The sequence below is a fragment of the Crinia signifera genome, chromosome 1, assembly GCF_055691185.1.
Source record: "Crinia signifera chromosome 1, ASM5569118v1, whole genome shotgun sequence".
NCBI lineage: Eukaryota > Metazoa > Chordata > Amphibia > Anura > Myobatrachidae > Crinia > Crinia signifera.
Window position 1 is genome coordinate 18,398,068 of NC_139217.1, and position 18,497 is coordinate 18,416,564.

General features: G+C 43.5%; 1 protein-coding gene across 1 annotated transcript in view; it reads left to right on the top strand.

Moving 5' to 3' along the window:
• The window catches only part of LOC146012883 (vomeronasal type-2 receptor 26-like), a 90,023-nt gene extending 72,525 nt beyond the window's left edge, over nt 1-17,498 (top strand). The window contains exons 3-5 of the mRNA XM_083151515.1: nt 11,725-11,886; nt 13,006-13,129; nt 16,591-17,498. Coding sequence (XP_083007641.1) covers nt 11,725-11,886; nt 13,006-13,129; nt 16,591-17,498 — 1,194 coding nt within the window. The remainder of the gene's footprint in view (nt 1-11,724; nt 11,887-13,005; nt 13,130-16,590) is intronic.
• Nucleotides 17,499-18,497: the final 999 nt, after the last annotated feature.

Genomic DNA, 18,497 nt, shown 5'->3' on the forward strand with positions numbered 1-18,497 from the left:
TACATACACTGACGCTCCCATTCATACATACATGCACTGACGCTCCCATTCATACATACATGCACTGACGGTCCCATTCATACATACATACACTGACGCTCCCATTTATACATACATACATACATACATACACTGACGCTCCCATTCATACATACATACACTGACGCTCCCATTTATACATACATGCACTGACGCTCCCATTCATACATACATACACTGACGCTCCCATTTATACATACATGCACTGACGCTCCCATTTATACATACATACACTGACGCTCCCATTTATACATACTGTACATGCACTGACGCTCCCATTCATACATACATGCTGTGACGCCGCCATCCAATAGCTAACTCACCCAACAGCTCCCTCTTCTATTGCCGGCTCATGGAGTCTTTGGTGTGCATGTGCAGCTTGCTGTTGGGAGGGGGTAATGGTAAGTAATTCATTCTTCACTTTGGCGTCACCATGCACTGACGCTCCCATTCATACATACATACACTGACACTCCCATTCATACATACATGCACTGACGCTCCCATTTATACATACATGCACTGACACTCCCATTCATACATACATACACTGACACTCCCATTCATACATACATACATACACTGACGCTCCCATTTATACATACATGCACTGACGCTCCCATTCATACATACATACATACACTGACGCTCCCATTTATACATACATGCACTGACGCTCCCATTCATACATACATACACTGATGCTCCCATTCATACATACATACACTGACGCTCCCATTCATACATACATGCACTGACGCTCCCATTCATACATACATACACTGACACTCCCATTTATACATACATACACTGACGCTCCCATTTATACATACATGCACTGACGCCCCCATTTATACATACATGCACTGACGCCCCCATTCATACATACATGCACTGACGCTCCCATTTATACATACATGCACTGACGCTCCCATTTATACATACATGCACTGACGCTCCCATTTATACATACATGCACTGACGCTCCCATTATACATACATGCACTGACGCTCCCATTCCTACATACATACATACACTGACGCTCCCATTTATACATACATACACTGACACTCCATTCATACATACATACACTGACGGTCCCATTCATACATACATACACTGACGCTCCCATTTATACATACATACACTGACGCTCCCATTCATACATACATACACTGACGCTCCCATTCATACATACATACACTGACGGTCCCATTTATACATACATACACTGACACTCCCATTTATACATACATGCACTGACGCTCTCATTCATACATACATACACTGACGCTCCCATTCATACATACATGCACTGACGCTCCCATTCATACATACATACACTGACGCTCCCATTCATACATACATACACTGACGCTCCCATTCATACATACATGCACTGACGCTCCCATTCATACATACATGCACTGACGGTCCCATTCATACATACATACACTGACGCTCCCATTTATACATACATACATACATACACTGACGCTCCCATTCATACATACATACACTGACGCTCCCATTTATACATACATGCACTGACGCTCCCATTCATACATACATACACTGACGCTCCCATTTATACATACATGCACTGACGCTCCCATTTATACATACATACACTGACGCTCCCATTTATACATACTGTACATGCACTGACGCTCTCATTCATACATACATACACTGACGCTCCCATTCATACATACATACACTGACGCTCCCATTTATACATACATGCACTGACGCTCCCATTTATACATACATACACTGACGCTCCCATTTATACATACTGTACATGCACTGACGCTCCCATTCATACATACATGCTGTGACGCCGCCATCCAATAGCTAACTCACCCAACAGCTCCCTCTTCTATTGCCGGCTCATGGAGTCTTTGGTGTGCATGTGCAGCTTGCTGTTGGGAGGGGGTAATGGTAAGTAATTCATTCTTCACTTTGGCGTCACCATGCACTGACGCTCCCATTCATACATACATACACTGACACTCCCATTCATACATACATGCACTGACGCTCCCATTTATACATACATGCACTGACACTCCCATTCATACATACATACACTGACACTCCCATTCATACATACATACACTGACGCTCCCATTTATACATACATGCACTGACGCTCCCATTCATACATACATACATACACTGACGCTCCCATTTATACATACATGCACTGACGCTCCCATTCATACATACATACACTGACGCTCCCATTCATACATACATACACTGACGCTCCCATTCATACATACATGCACTGACGCTCCCATTCATACATACATACACTGACACTCCCATTTATACATACATACACTGACACTCCCATTTACACATACATGCACTGACGCCCCCATTTATACATACATGCACTGACGCCCCCATTCATACATACATGCACTGACGCTCCCATTTATACATACATGCACTGACGCTCCCATTTATACATACATGCACTGACGCTCCCATTTATACATACATACACTGATGCTCCCATTCATACATACATACACTGACGCTCCCATTCATACATACATACACTGACACTCCCATTCATACATACATGCACTGACGCTCCCATTTATACATACATGCACTGACGCTCCCATTTATACATACATACACTGACGGTCCCATTTATACATACATGCACTGACACTCCCATTTATACATACATGCACTGACGCTCTCATTCATACATACATACACTGACGCTCCCATTCATACATACATGCACTGACGCTCCCATTCATACATACATGCACTGACGCTCCCATTCATACATACACTGACGCTCCCATTCATACATACATGCACTGACGCTCCCATTCATACATACATGCACTGACGGTCCCATTCATACATACATACATACACTGACACTCCCATTTATACATACATACACTGACGCTCCCATTTATACATACATGCACTGACGCTCCCATTCATACATACATACACTGACGCTCCCATTTATACATACATACACTGACGCTCCCATTTATACATACATACATACACTGACGCTCCCATTCATACATACATACACTGACGCTCCCATTTATACATACATGCACTGACGCTCCCATTCATACATACATACACTGACGCTCCCATTTATACATACATGCACTGACGCTCCCATTTATACATAAATACACTGACGCTCCCATTTATACATACTGTACATGCACTGATGCTCCCATTCATACATACATGCTGTGACGCCGCCATCCAATAGCTAACTCACCCAACAGCTCCCTCTTCTATTGCCGGCTCATGGAGTCTTTGGTGTGCATGTGCAGCTTGCTGTTGGGAGGGGGTAATGGTAAGTATTTCATTCTTCACTTTGGTGCCACCAGCTCAGTGCTGTGCTGCTGTAGCAGCTAGCAGGAAGTGAGAGTGTGGTGCAGGGGGTGGCTTGCTGGGCCTATGGGCTCCGAGTCCTGAGACAGCTGTAGTGTACTCCATAGCAAGTGCACCCCCTTGACCACTGGTGATGGCTCCTTACATAATTAGGCCACGCCCCCTGCGGCAATTTACCGCGATTCGCGGGCCTGTGGGGAGGCGGAGCCAGGTTAATTCAATTAAAATTGCATCACATCATGTTTGCCATCAACCCACAGGCCCGCGAATCGCGGTAAAATGCCGTGGGGGGCGGAGCTACGATCTCGGTACAATTAGAAAAAAACGTGTGGCGAGGTCTATCAAGAGTACCTAGGTAGTCAAGCGCCCTCCCCTCCCCTTCCCTGCGTGCGCTACTTACACACATAAATGCCGTGCTGAATGTGCTAAGACAGCCTGTTACCCGGCATCTCTGTGTGGTGGCCCAGTCAGAGCCTGTGCTCACCCCCCTCATCAGCTCCCCCCTGCCCAAGCCCCCGAGTCCTAGTGAGCGCACACACTCACATGCAGCCTCTGACCACGGAGACCTGGCCCCTGCTGCATGAATAGATGGTCAGAGATGATCACGCAGCTGAGCCTCCCTCATCTCCAAGCACGCTCACAGGCAGCCTTTGACCAGGGACACCTGAGCAGAGGCGCGGAGCTGCACTAGAGGTGGGGAATGGGATGCAGATGGGGTGTGTGGGTGTACTGCACGGGGAGGGGAGAGGACGGGCTGCTGCTGCTCCTGCACTGGGAGTGGGGACTCCTCTCCCGCACGGGCTGCTGGCGGCAACACCCTGATGGCTGGAGTGTCACTCGGTTCAAGGCTGCCTGTGTGCACTGTGTTTGTGTGTAATGTAATTGTGTTACCTTCTGATCAGCGCCCCCTCCTCATCTGGTCACTGCCATTACATGTCCCACATGTGGAGGAGGTTCTGGCCGGAGCAATTCCTTGTGCTTCACAGTCGGCCATCTTGGTACACCGAAGTGAAGCTCTTCACCTTCAGTGTACTGCTCCCCCTACTGGCGACCGTCTGCGCATGCGCAACAAGTTAAGCTCTCCTATCTTTATAATGGGGGACGTTTCACTAAATTTAATAAAAACTGTACCTATCTGAAAAGCCTAAACCCCAAAAGGCACTCCACTGGGACAATATCTACCTAATAAAACAAACCCCAAGTCTCAATTGTTCCTCTACCCCGAGTTATGCTTTCCCAAAAAAACCCTCATAGACTAACATGGGTGACAAAGTGTCATTTCTGAAGTGTTAGAAAAAAACTGGCAGTTGGAAGTTTAGATCGCTCCCAATTGGTCATTTTTTTATATTTCGCCCTGAAATTTGGCATGCAGCACCGGTTGACGATTCTACGCGTACATGCCAAATTTCAGCTCAGTACGCCCAGTCACTTTTGAGGTGCAGTCCCTCAAACACCATGCCCCCATCCGAAAAGTTCCCTATGGGAAAAATCCGTTCGTTGGATTCAGCCTTAATATAAGGGCACTACCGTGCCCTTATAATAACTCTGTCCGTAAAGTAAGGACAAAATCCCTAGTGTAAAGTATGATACTGTAGGTCCTCCAATAATGTTTTAAGTAGTCATCTAGCAATAGCAAAGGTTAGCATGGCTTCTGTACCAATTACATAAATGACCGTACGTAGCTGCTTCTGCGAATAAATACTGTACAAACACTCTGTCCGTAAAGTAAGGACAAGATCCGTAGTGAAAAGTGGCTGGTTAGCAAAGGTTAGCGAATTTAATCCCGAAACATGGTCCTCAAGGCAAGGAATTTTACCTGAAAAGCTAAATCTATTTTGCAAAAAAAAAAAAACGTTCTCTGTAGCGCAGTATGTATGGGTATTAACTATCGTGTACATGGAGGCCTGCCATTGTGAATTTTTGTTTGTGGAAAAGTCCGAAAGAATTTGATAAGCACCAACTACTGTAACTACAGTACCTGTATTGGTTTAAAAAAAAAGAACGTTTAAAAAATAAAAATATATTGTAACCAACTGAGGATCGAACTCCTGATACTGACATAGTGCAGCTGTGCCTCTACCCGTTAGGCCACTGTTGCCTGAGATTATAGTACAAGCAGGTGGTTAGCATGGCTTCTGCACCAATCACATACAGTTCATGACCATACAGTACGTCACTGCGGCTGCGAATAAAATAAAATAACTCTGTCCGTAAAGTAAGGGCAAAATCCGTAGTGTAAAGTATGATACTGTAGGTCCTCAAATAATGTTTTAAGTAGTCATCCAGCAATAGCAAAGGTTAGCATGGCTTCTGTACCAATTACATAAATGACCGTACGTAGCTGCTTCTGCGAGTAAATACAAACACTCTGTCCGTAAAGTAAGGACAAAATCTGTAGTGAAAAGTCGTGGCGGCCACTGTTTTGTAGAAGAGATTTTTACGCATGCGCTGTACTGTTTGGGAAAAGTGACATCTGGTGGTCAATGAGTGTAAGTGCAGGTTACATTTACAAGATTACGTTACGTTATAACGCGATCTATAATGGGACTATAGCGCAAGGAGCAGGCGCGATCCATGCGCGATTTGCATGGCGCACTTTATGCGCAACGCAGCCACGATATACCTGGCCATAACTGTATAGGGAGGGAGTGCGGGTGGTCGTTTAATTGTTGTCTGAAAACAATCGAGAAGACTTAAATTCCAACCACGGATGCCACGTAGCTATGAACTCCTGAATACGCTCCGGAGCCACTCTCAAATCCTCCATTGACATATACATATCAATTCTGGCAAACTAGTCTTTTATCTTGGGAGGGGAAGTAGATCGCCAGCATACTGGGATCACCGCTTTAGCAGCAACATTGAGGAATTTCAGTAAAGATTTTTTATAGGCCTGTACTGGGCCAGGGTACAGATTAAGGAGCCAGAATGAGGGAGTAGTAGGAACCCTGTTACCAACCAAAGACTTAGTGATAGACTTCACTTGATCCCAGAAGGGGCGTAATAGCCGGCATTCTCACCAATTATGTAAAGGGGAGCCTATCTCTTAATTACACATCCAACAGGCATTGGTTACTCCAGGGAACAACTCTGCTATGGTAAGTGGGGATCTGTACCAACGTGAAAGTACCTTGAACTGAGTCTCAATCACAGAGTAACTGGAAGAACTGGCAAATGTAGTCTGAAATATTTTCATCCAAGTCTCGTCTTCTAAAACAATGGAAAGGTAATTTCCCCAGTCAGAGGCATATTTAGGAAAGGAAGGGTACATGTGTTCAATTAGAAGACCATAGCCCCTTGAGAGAAAATGCACCTACTCTCAAAAGGGGTTAAAGATCTGTTGGCTGCCTTGTGTAATTCTCTCCCTTGTGCATAATTTTTTAATTGCAAGTATCTCCAGATCTCGGATGAGGGCAGCTCCCATTTATCTTGCAAAGCAGGGAAAGAGAGCACTTTTTCAACGTCCATCAGCTGGCCAACCTGCTGCACCCCGTGCTTTTTCCATACATCAAAAGCAGAGCTAGCATTTCCTGGAGGGAACTCAGGGTTGTCAAACAGTGGTGTGAGGGTGGAAAGCTGAGAGAAAATGCAGGAAAGTTTTCTTAGCAGATTCCAACGGGTCAGGGTGGGACCTATAGTAGGGTGCGAGATGGTCGGGGCCCTAGACTGCCAAGGGTAGTGGCCAAAACTGTAGGTGTGGGCAGAGATTCAATTTCCAGATGAACCCATTGCTTAATATTAGTTGTCCGTGACCACTCCAACACCCTACTTAATACAATGGCATCATAATAAACTGAGCAATGTGGCAATTGAAGTCCACCCATATGTTTCCGTCTAAAGAGTTTTGCATGTTGGAATCGTGGTCTCTTATTACCCCAAACATATGTTCTGACCTCATTATGTAGGTCACGGAACCATGTTTTCGGGACATGGATAGGTAATGTTTGTAGGAGGTATAGGACTCTAGGAAGTACATTCATTTTCACTACGCTAACTCTACTAATCCTCAAGAGGCGTTTATTCCCCCATTTTCTGAATTCAGATCGGAGTGTGGGTAGTAGTCGCTTAAAATTGTTGAAAAGGAGGGATAAATCAGAGGACAGTGTGATGTCTAGGTATTTAAGGCTAGTAGGGTGCCAGGCAAAGGAAAAGGACTGCTTGAGTCCCACCAGGCAATGGGGCGGAGTAGACACGTTAAGGGCTTCAGATTTGGACAGATTTATCTTAAAGTTTGAAAGCAAGCCAAATTTTCGGAACTCAACCATGAGGTTGGGAATAGAAATAGTTGGGTTGGACAGTGCCGCCAATAGATCATCTGCGAACAGTGCAAGCTTATAGTCCACATCTCCCACTTTTAAGCCAGTAATATTTGGGTTCAGTCTAATGGAACAGGCCAAGGCCTCCATACACAAAATAAAAATAAGAGGAGAGAGGGGGCAGCCCCGTCTGGTTCCATTATTAATCAGACCCGGTTCAGAGATAGCCCTATTAATTATAATCCGGGTTGTGGGGAATCTATAAAGTGCCAAGATGCGGTTTAAGCTAACTGGGCCTAGGCCTAAATGTCGCAAGACCAGCTCCATAAGCATCCAACTAACCCTGTCAAATGCCTTTTCGGCATCAGTAGACAACATCACCACAGGGACATTCTTTGAAGAGGCAAGATGTATCAGGTCAATAACCTTTGTCATGTTATCTTGTGCCTCCCTCCCAGATACAAAACCCACCTGATCCGAATGTATTAATAAATACAAATTTTTTATACAATTTTACCTTAGTAAATTTCCCCCATAAGGTGGCTCTCTGGGACCTCAATGCTCTGGCTAGAAGCCTGCCCGGCTTGTTGCCCCACTGATAAAAGCGGTTCCTACACAATTTATAATCCCTTTTAACGTAATCAAATAGCAGGGTGTTAAGCGCTGACCTCTCCTCACTGAGATCTGATAGGACCTGGGGAGAGGGGGAGGACTTATGTGTTGTCTCGCAGCTGCTGGAGAAGGTCAAATTTTTTATCTTGCTTTTCCCGTTTCAACATTGTACCCAACTGAATAAGTTACTCCCACCCTGTAATGCTAGAGACCTCCGGTGTCTCATTAATTGAAAAATATTCAGTAATCACAGTAGCCAGTTGAGACTTACACCTAGGGTTAGTAAGGAGTTGCTCGTTCAAGCACCAGACACATTGTTTTAAATTGGCACAAGATGTCTCCAGGGTTAGGAAAACTGGGGTGTGATCCGACCAGGTAATCAGACCTATATCGGTGCTCTGAATCATATCCATAAATCTATGTGGGAGCAAAAAGTAGTCCAATCTGGAATACATGTTATGAGGGTTGGAATAGAAAGTGTAATCTCTATCTACTGGGTGTCAACCAGCTGGTGGTCATGTAGAGTCCCTATGGTGTGGGGTGGTGGAAGATCTACCCGGGGAACCCGAGATATCAACCTCCGGTTGAAGTGACCAATTCAGGTCTCCTCCAACCACCAGAATTCCCTCGACCAGCGGGGTAATCCGGTCCAGTGCTGTGGAGAGAAAGACAGGCTGTGTCTGGTTAGGTACATAAAGATTAACAAATGTATAGGACTGGTCAAAAATCTGACTTATATGTAGAATTTGTGTTTAATACACTACATTGTATTAAACATATCATAGCACAATATAAAAGATATAGGGGGAGATTCTCTAAGCTAAAAATGCAGTAAAAACCCCGTTATCTGGGTTTTTACCACATTTCGGGATGCATTAAGCATCCCCTGCCGGGTTACCGCGGTGGGGGGCATCGCCAGAAATATGGTGATGCCCCATAGAAGCCTATGGGCTTCTAACGCATCCCACCGCTGCCCCGCAACGACCCCCCACCGCCCCGCACGGACCCCCGCCGCCCCGCATCGCCCCCTCACCTGTGTCCGGGCAGCACAGAGCTGTGCTGCCTGGACCTGTGACCTCCTCCCTGCACTGATCCTCTTCCGGGTGCAGGGAGGAGGAGAGCCCGGCACAGCAGCAGCGCCGGATGTGGGAGGGAGAGGGAGCCGCCGGGACCTGCTGGGACCCAGCGACTCTCACCGCAAAGGACAGCTCTTAACGCAAGAGCTGTCCTTTGCTATAATTATCATATATGTTAGAACATATGCGATAATTATAATTGCGATTGGCGGCGAAGGGGGGTAGAGATCTTTAGAGAATCTCCCTCATAGACATATACAGAATTTGTCAGGACACTGATCTGTTCACACCCTACAGCTAATGTCCTTACAGCCACTTTATATCTTTGTGTGTTTTTTTGCTATGGTAACAAAGCTGAATCAGCCCCATTGTGTACTCCTCATTGTCATGTAAATGTAAAATTAAGTTTTGACTCATATAATGTTATCTTACAATGAACAGCTGGGGCGAGATTTAATGGGATGCGAAAAAAATAGCATTTTCCGAAATCACAACACATGGCACTTTTTATAATTGCATTTTTTGCAGTAAATGTGCATATTTGATAAGATGTGAATTTGCGGCAAAAAAGGGTGATATGTGTGCGATATGGTACAATTTTTAGTCAAAAATGTGCGAATTTGAGGAAATATGCGATTTTGTGTAAAAAAAATTAAAATGGTGTGGGGTCCCCCCTCCTGAGCATAACCAGCCCCGAGCTCAATGAGTTAGACCTGGTTCCAAAAATACAGGGGACAAAAGTGTAGGGGTCCCCCGTATTTCTGAAACCAGCCCCGGATTCTTGGACCGGTCCTGGTTCCAAAAATACGGGGGGGGGGAAAGAAAACTGGGGGTCCCCCGTATTTTGGAGCCAGCCCGCAATGTCATGCCACAGCCTGGGGACACTTTTTACGTAAGGTCCCCCAGCCGTATCATGCTCACTGTAGCTGGTCTGCCCTGGATGGGGTAGTTGGGGGAGTGGGGACCCCCGCTTCACGCTCCAGGGCTGAAGGCCAGGGCTGTCCGTGGGCGGTGGATGCCAGCCTGATATGGTAAAATCACACACAAAAAATTCTATTTACAGGTGAACTACAAGTCCCACTAGGCCTCCCTCACATGCTGGGACTTTTAGTTCACCTGATAAAAGAATGTTAAAAAAACACAGACACTAAGAACAGTACAAGTTTATTACACACACACACAAATTCCTTTTACACTTATATGTATAACACCAGGCTCCGGTGCTGACTCCCTCCTCCAGTGCAGGCTCACTCTGCACTGACAGCCGGATTCCTCCGTCCCTGCTGACAGCTTGTATAACATTGGCACAGCAATATACAAGCTCTTAGTGTGGTTGGGTCTATGTGTCTCCATGGAGACACTTTAAGCCAATCAGGGCTGAGCTATGAATCTCCATGGAGACGCATAGCTCCATGATTTTCTGAAAAATGTGCGAATGTGTGGCAAAAAGTGCATTTTTTTACCGCAAATCGCACAATATAAAATGTCCAAATTGCAGAAAATGTGCGATTTCGGACGTTGTTTGCGATTTTATCACAAAAGTCACAAATTCGGACCCTATTACAATTCACCCTGGCTCTTGTGGAAACATCTACTATTATAATAATGACACATGAAATAAATGTAGGCAGAGCAAAAACTGCCAAGCTTCTTACCCTGTACTGCTCCCTGGCTGTAAGTCTGGTTCTGTTGGCATTGTGCTGTATTACTATCACTCCAGAGCAATTAGATAACGTTCTTGTTGTTGGCATTGTGCCGTATTACTATCGTTCTAGAGCAATTAGATAACGTTCTTGCTGTTGGCATTGTGCTGTATTACTATCATTCAAGAGCAATTAGATAACGTTCTTGCTGTTGGCATTGTGCTGTATTACTATCATTCCAGAGCAATTAGATAACGTTCTTGTTGTTGGCATTGTGCCGTATTACTATCGTTCTAGAGCAATTAGATAACGTTCTTGCTGTTGGCATTGTGCTGTATTACTATCATTCAAGAGCAATTAGATAACGTTCTTGCTGTTGGCATTGTGCTGTATTACTATCATTCCAGAGCAATTAGATAACGTTCTTGTTGTTGGCATTGTGCCGTATTACTATCGTTCTAGAGCAATTAGATAACGTTCTTGTTGTTGGCATTGTGCTGTATTACTATCGTTCTAGAGCAATTAGATAACGTTCTTGCTGTTGAGGACATAATTCATATATTTTATATTTTTTACTAATTCTAACAGTTTTCTGTTTTTTGGTGTTTTTCTTTTTCTTTTTTTTTAAGCTGAAAAACTTTGTAAAAAAAATGAACTACCTTGGTCCATATAATGAAAGAATATATTTTGATGAAAAGGGAGAATATCCTGAAGTTCTGGACATTGAGAATTGGAAAAGGAAACAAATTGGCCATAGAAGTATTCCCTATCGGACGGCTGTTGGCAGATATGATCCATATGTCCCAGATGATCAGCAGCTGCTTATCTTACCATGGACAATAGAATGGAAACACGGAAAGGTAACGGTCCTGTGTGACTGCCACCAAAGTGATTTTAGGTCTGATTCAGAGTTATTCACAGGGTAGATTTGTTTTAAAAATGGTCAAAACCATGCAGGTGGGGCAGATGAAACAAAAAAAAAAGGTCTACGCTGACCGATCAACGCTGGAGGAGCAGGTGAGTATGATTTCCTTTCACAGGTACCACCCTGGATTCTACTGGAGAAGTGAGCCAAACCTACATGGCAAGATAGGTAAGTATATCAGATTGTTGTGTGTATTACATGTTTAGTTAAATCAGTGTTTGTGTTTTATTGGGGCATTGTTATTGTTGTCAAACTACAAGACCCAGCAGCCCCATTAATGACCTGCATACTGGGACTTGTGGTTTGCCAAGTCCCTGCATGCCAGGGAGGCTTGCTTGGACTTGTTAGGGGGTCCCCACTACCCCAGTGACCAGGCCTGGGCTGACTAGACACCACTATCATGTTTTGTCCAGGGGAAAAATGTCTCCCCTGGCTGTAGCATGACACCACTGGTTTAAGCCCGATGCTTGTTGCCGAAATACAGGGGACCCCTAATCATTTTATCCCTGTATTTTTGGAACCAGGACCGGGCTAAGAGCCCATTGCTGGTTTAAGAAATACAGGGTGACCTCAGCTGTTTTTTCCCCTCAAAGAGCCCTGGGCTGGTTATTGCCAGGTGGGGGTACCACAGTTGATTCATTTCATTTTTTTAACACATGGTGGAATCGGACGTATCTGACTAATCCGTGCGATGCTGCCCCATAGTTTGTATTTGGTTGCCAGTAAATACAGCAGCCAAATACATTTCACATCACCATCTGAAAATACGAATCCAGAGAGTACAGCAGTTTAGTTAGTTTGCCATATTCTCCGGTCATTTTCAGACTATTTCGGCCAATACCGATCATATCCATTAGAAGTGCATAATCAGTAATCATAGTAAATCCCCCCCCCCTCCGATGCCTTTTATTTGTTGCTTCAAGTTTATGTTTTCTAAAACAATTTATTAGGAAAGACCATACATGCCCATAGAATAACAATGTCCAAACATTTACAAATGCAAATTAAATTAGCACATATTTTGGAAGCAGTTTTTTTTTTTTTCTTTTCCCAGGTTCCCCGAGGTTTGTGTACTGGAGTCTGTCTTCCAGGAACCAGACGGGTACTGAAGAAAGGCTCTCACACCTGCTGCTATGACTGTATCCCATGCTCAGAGGGGGAGATATCCAATGTGTCAGGTAATCATCTTATATTACATTGTGTAATCTTCCTACAGCCTTGTGTCCATGGGCCTTATTCTAGTTCACTCTTTCTGACAAAATCCTTCTTAGATGGACAAAACCATGTGCACTGCAGGTGGGGCAGATGTTACTTGTGCAGAGAGAATTAGATTTGGGTGGGGTTTTACTACAAAGTGAGATCTATATTGCAGTGTAAAAATAAAGCAGTTAGTATTTACCCTGCACAGAAACAAAATAACTCACCCAAAATTTAAATCTCTCTGCACATGTTACATCTTCCCCCCTGCAGTGCACATGGTTTTGTCCATCTAAGAAGGATTTTGTCAGAAAGAGCAAACTAGAATAACCCCCCATGCGTGGAGGGAAATGTAGTGGATATATTTGACTGATTTGGTCATTTCCAGTTGTTCAACCTTCAAATTTAGAAAATTGTGTAGACTGAAAGAGTTAATTTGTAAGAATTGTTAGTAGATATTGTCTATAAATGTCCTTAATCATGTATCGCCATACACTATGGAAACACTGCAATAAGATCTGATACATTGAAACTGTGATAAAAATATAATAGAAAAAGTTTTTGACTGTACAATTAACATTTGTGCCTGGATTCAGAGTCACAGACCCAGCTATAAGGGGTAAATTTACTAAAAATCCAGTTTGTCCAAGTTTACAATCTTGACTGAGTTTGTCCATTTTTACAAACACATTAATTTACTGAAGGCAAAAACTATTATATCCTAATTGTGATGTCTCTTAGCCCACATCATCATCTCCCATCTGCGTCTTATCTCAGCCCACACTATCGTCTCCTATCTGCGATGTCTCTCAGCCCACACCATCATCTTCTTTCTGTGTCATCTTGCAGCCCACATCATCATCTCCTACGTATGTGTCCTCATACATCGTGGCTGCGTACCGCATAACGTGCGCTATGTGAATCGTGCCTGCTCCTTCCGCTATAGTCCCGTTCTAAATCACGTTAGAAATGTAACATAATGTAGTAATTGTATCCTGCAATACTACTCATTGACCACCAGATGTCACTTTTCCTAAACAGTACAGCACATGCCTGTACATGTCATAGGTGTGTTCTGAAATACTGTATACAATAATTCACACATACTGTACAGTACTCTGTAAAGCCCGTTTTTAAAAGGTATAAATACGGGGGATAAAAAAAAACTGTCTTTCCACTATAGATTTTGTCCAATTTCCCACTACAGATTTTGTCCTTTCTTTAGGGAAAGAATACATACTTTAGGTACAGAGTTCTTGGATTAAATTCTCACAAGCAGCTCTGTTCGGTGATACATGTCATGCGTACAGATTGCTACTGTATAAATATGGTATACATGCTAACCTTTACTAATGCTGGAAACTGTCACATGGTACATTATTTAAGCGCACTCTATGGACTATGTCTCATACTGGACTGTATATTGTACACCAATAGAGCAACTAAAATCACAGGTTTCTGTGGCCTAGTGGTAAGAGACACAGTTATACTGTTAGCAGCAATACTGGTTTGGGGTACAATTTTTATTTATTTAACATACTACTTTTTTTTTAATCAATAAAGTTATTTGGTGCTTTGCAAATTTCTTTGGCCTTTTGCACAATTAACAATGGCAGGCTGCCATGTACATGATACAGTTATTGTCATTACCTACTGTATTACAAAGAACGGGTTGCCAAGAATGGGACCCGCATGTGTGTGAGGCACATGTGTGCCCCTTTATCATCAAAAATAAGTGTGGCTCCATCTGTACACATCCTGCTCATGAGTCTATCAATAAGCCAACACAAAAAAGGTGAATAAAAGCAAATAGTTGACATTAAAAAATCAACAGATGAAAAGGTTGTTTTTTTCCCATATACCATGGTTTTGGCCAGGTGCCTTGCTCCACTACTACTGCCTATGGCACACTTTATCATTCTTATTTGGAGTCCATGTGGGTGGTGAAGAATGAAAAAGTAAAGAAAATAAAAAATTCCCAAAAATTCTGTTGATCTCTTCATGTGTTGATCACTGTCCCTCCACCTTTCACTTGTGCTGACTTTGGCCCTTATTCCGATTGAGTCAGATGGGTCTGAATGCAGATGGATGGCCGATGGTTGGTGTTTGTGCATGTGCAGAGTCGTATCTGCGCATGTGAGAACGCCTCACACGTCCAAACACGGCGTGAGTTCCTGCAGAAAATGATCGTACAGAACCATCTGATCAGGGGGTGGAGAGGGGCGTGAAGGGCTGTTTAGGCTCATTAACATATGCGTACATCCTGTGTTTCATGGGCATTCCCATGAAAACGCTGGGCGTACGTATGGTAATGCAGCCGTGACGCACGTGTGAGTGGCGGACAGCTGACATAGCCGGATGTCAGCTGGCCACCCATATCCCTGCTTTCATTCGGAAAAATGTCAGAGTGGTCTGGAGCACTCGGTGCTGCCTGACCACTCGGTCCAGCATTCGATGGTCGGAAACCATCGAATGATGGGGGAGGTTCCCACAGATGGAGGAGGTGTTCACATGAAAAATCCACTCGCGGTCCATTCGGTCGGTGTCTTGCTGCATTCGGACAGTGTGAGCGATCCGTATGGAAGGCGGGGCTAAGAACTCTCGGTTCCTGTCCGAAAATACGCATCCGTCAGATTCAACTAGAATAAGGGCCTTTGTAACAATGTTGACCATATGCATTCTGACCTATTGAATGTTGACCTTCACATTGTCAGCCTACCATTCGGATACCTGTTTTCCATCAGGAAGTATCTTATTTCATAAAAATGAACTATTTGTTTGACATTGAATAAAAATTTGAAAGATTTATGCTAAATTTAATATCAAGGGTACTATAATATAAACAACAGAGGAGAAAAGGAATCTACCATAAGTGTCACAATTTCAAATGACTTAAAGGCAGAGAGACAAGGTAACAATACAATGATGAAGGAAAGCCAGATGCTTAGTGAGTGGAATCAGCAGCAGAAAGAAGTAATAATGCTTCTGTATATGTCACATGTATGGCTTCATCTAGAATAATACAGAAGTATAATAATAATAATAATAATAATAATAATAATAATAATAATAATAATAATAATAATAAGTACAGAAGGAAGACATTCTTCAAAAGCAGAGAAGAACTAGAACATGAGGACATGCACAGAGACTGAAGGGTGGTAAGTTAGGGGTAATTTGAGTTAAAATAGCTCTACAGAAAGGTTAGTGGATAAGCGGAATAGCCTCCCATCTTAGGTGGAAGAGTCTAATACAGTAGAAGAATTTAAGAATCCTCAGGATAGGCATATGGATAGCATTACAAAATATTAAGTATCAAATAAGGTTGAAGCTACCTGAAGGTAAAAAGGCACAGACTACGTCGGACAAAATAGTTCTTATCTGCTTTCACATTCTCTGTTTGTATAAATTATTATAACATGAATTTCTTGTTCATTTGTAGACAGTGAGAACTGCCAGAAGTGTCCGGATGATGAATGGCCTAATGAGTATAAAGACCAGTGTGTGCCCAGAGTATTAGTATATTTATCATACAGGACAGACATATTAGCTGTAGTTTTTTCTTCAATGTCTATCCTGTGTTTTATCATAACTATGTTTATATTTGGAATATTTGTTTCCTTTCGGGACTCTCCCATAGTAAAAGCCAATAACAGAAACCTCAGCTTCATTCTTCTCATCTCCCTCAAGCTGAGCCTCCTCTGTGTTCACCTGTTTATCGGCCGCCCAGAGGACATCACCTGCATGCTACGCCAAATATCCTTTGGTCTACTATTCACTGTGGCTGTATCTTCTGTCCTGGCCAAGACTATCATGGTTTGCATCGCTTTCAAAGCCACCAAACCTGGAAGTTACTGGCATAAATGGCTGGGTGCCAAATTGCCGAATTCTGTAGTGTTGATCTGCTCATCTGTACAAGTTCTCACCAGTGCTATTTGGTTGTCAGTGTCTCCTCCTTTTCAAGAGAATGACAGAAACACATATCCTGGGCTAATGATTATTCAATGTAATGAGGGTTCTGAGCTGGCCTTTTATGTCATGTTGGGTTACTTGGGACTCCTGGCAGCTCTGAGCTTTGTTCTGGCTTTCATGGTGAGGACATTACCTGACATCTATAATGAGGCCAAATATATCACCTTCAGCATGCTGATGTTCTGCAGTGTGTGGGTCTGTGCCATCCCGGCCTATCTGAGCAGTAAGGGGAAAAACATGGTCACTGTAGAGATATTTGCTATATTGGCATCAGGTATAGGAATACTGAGCTGTATATTTTTCCCTAAATGCTACAATATTCTCCTGAGACCTGAAAAGAACAATAGGAGGAGCCTGTTAGAAAAAAGTTTTTCATAAATGTTTTCAATGTTTTTCAATGAATTCAACCCGGGTCACGCCGGTCGATCCTTCCTGACAGCTGTGACCCTGGCCCGTATTTGTTTTGCTCAAATGCAGGTTGCCAAGAATCACAATTCAATGTCATGCCTGATGGTCAGCAAACACGGGGCGTGTCTGCATAAACTGCCATGGATTGTCGAGATTCGTCCTTAATCACAACAATTCACAATCAAAATTTACAAAAGGGATCCGACTGCTTTTATAGTCAGGCCCATTCTGTCAATCTGCCTCTTCAATGCTGTTGGGAAAGACAGCATTGAATAGGAGGTCCCCTCTACTGTATTTCTCCTGTCACAAATAGCGACCGGGATTGAATACCCCCCTAAATGTATCCACTACTATAAAACTTTGAATTGAAAATGAAAAACTGTTTGCTATACACTATTTCAGGGCTGGGCAATTGCGGCCCTCCAGATGTTGATGAACTACACATACCAGCATGCCTTGCATCAGTTTCAGCATGGCCACATAGCAAAACTAATGCAAAGCATCCTGGGATGTGTAGTTCATCAACATCTGGAGGGCCGCAATTGCCCAGCCCTGCACTATATAAAGTGAAATATATTCTAACATAGCTTTTTTTATATCCATGATATTAAAATCAAATGATGTGTTACATGAATTGTAAATCGGATGTACAGTACAGTACGTCTTGCAGATTTAATCAGAAGTTGGTATTTTGACATTTTCTGTGGGCTCAAAGGTAAAATTTGACACTAAGACACAGAATGGTCCTGATTAAGATAGGGGTGCAGCTCTCACAGCACCAGCACCTTAAGCCGTGTACACACTATAATCACTGGAAATATGGTCGGGTGCGCGCTCCCATTTTCAGCAAAATTGTAATCGCTGGTCCTGTGACCAGCTGCTTACCTCTGCGGCTCCCCCAGCAGAGGTTCCTTTTCATCAGCGACCATCTCTGGTTGCTGATGAAAAGGAGACACTGAGCAAGTTATT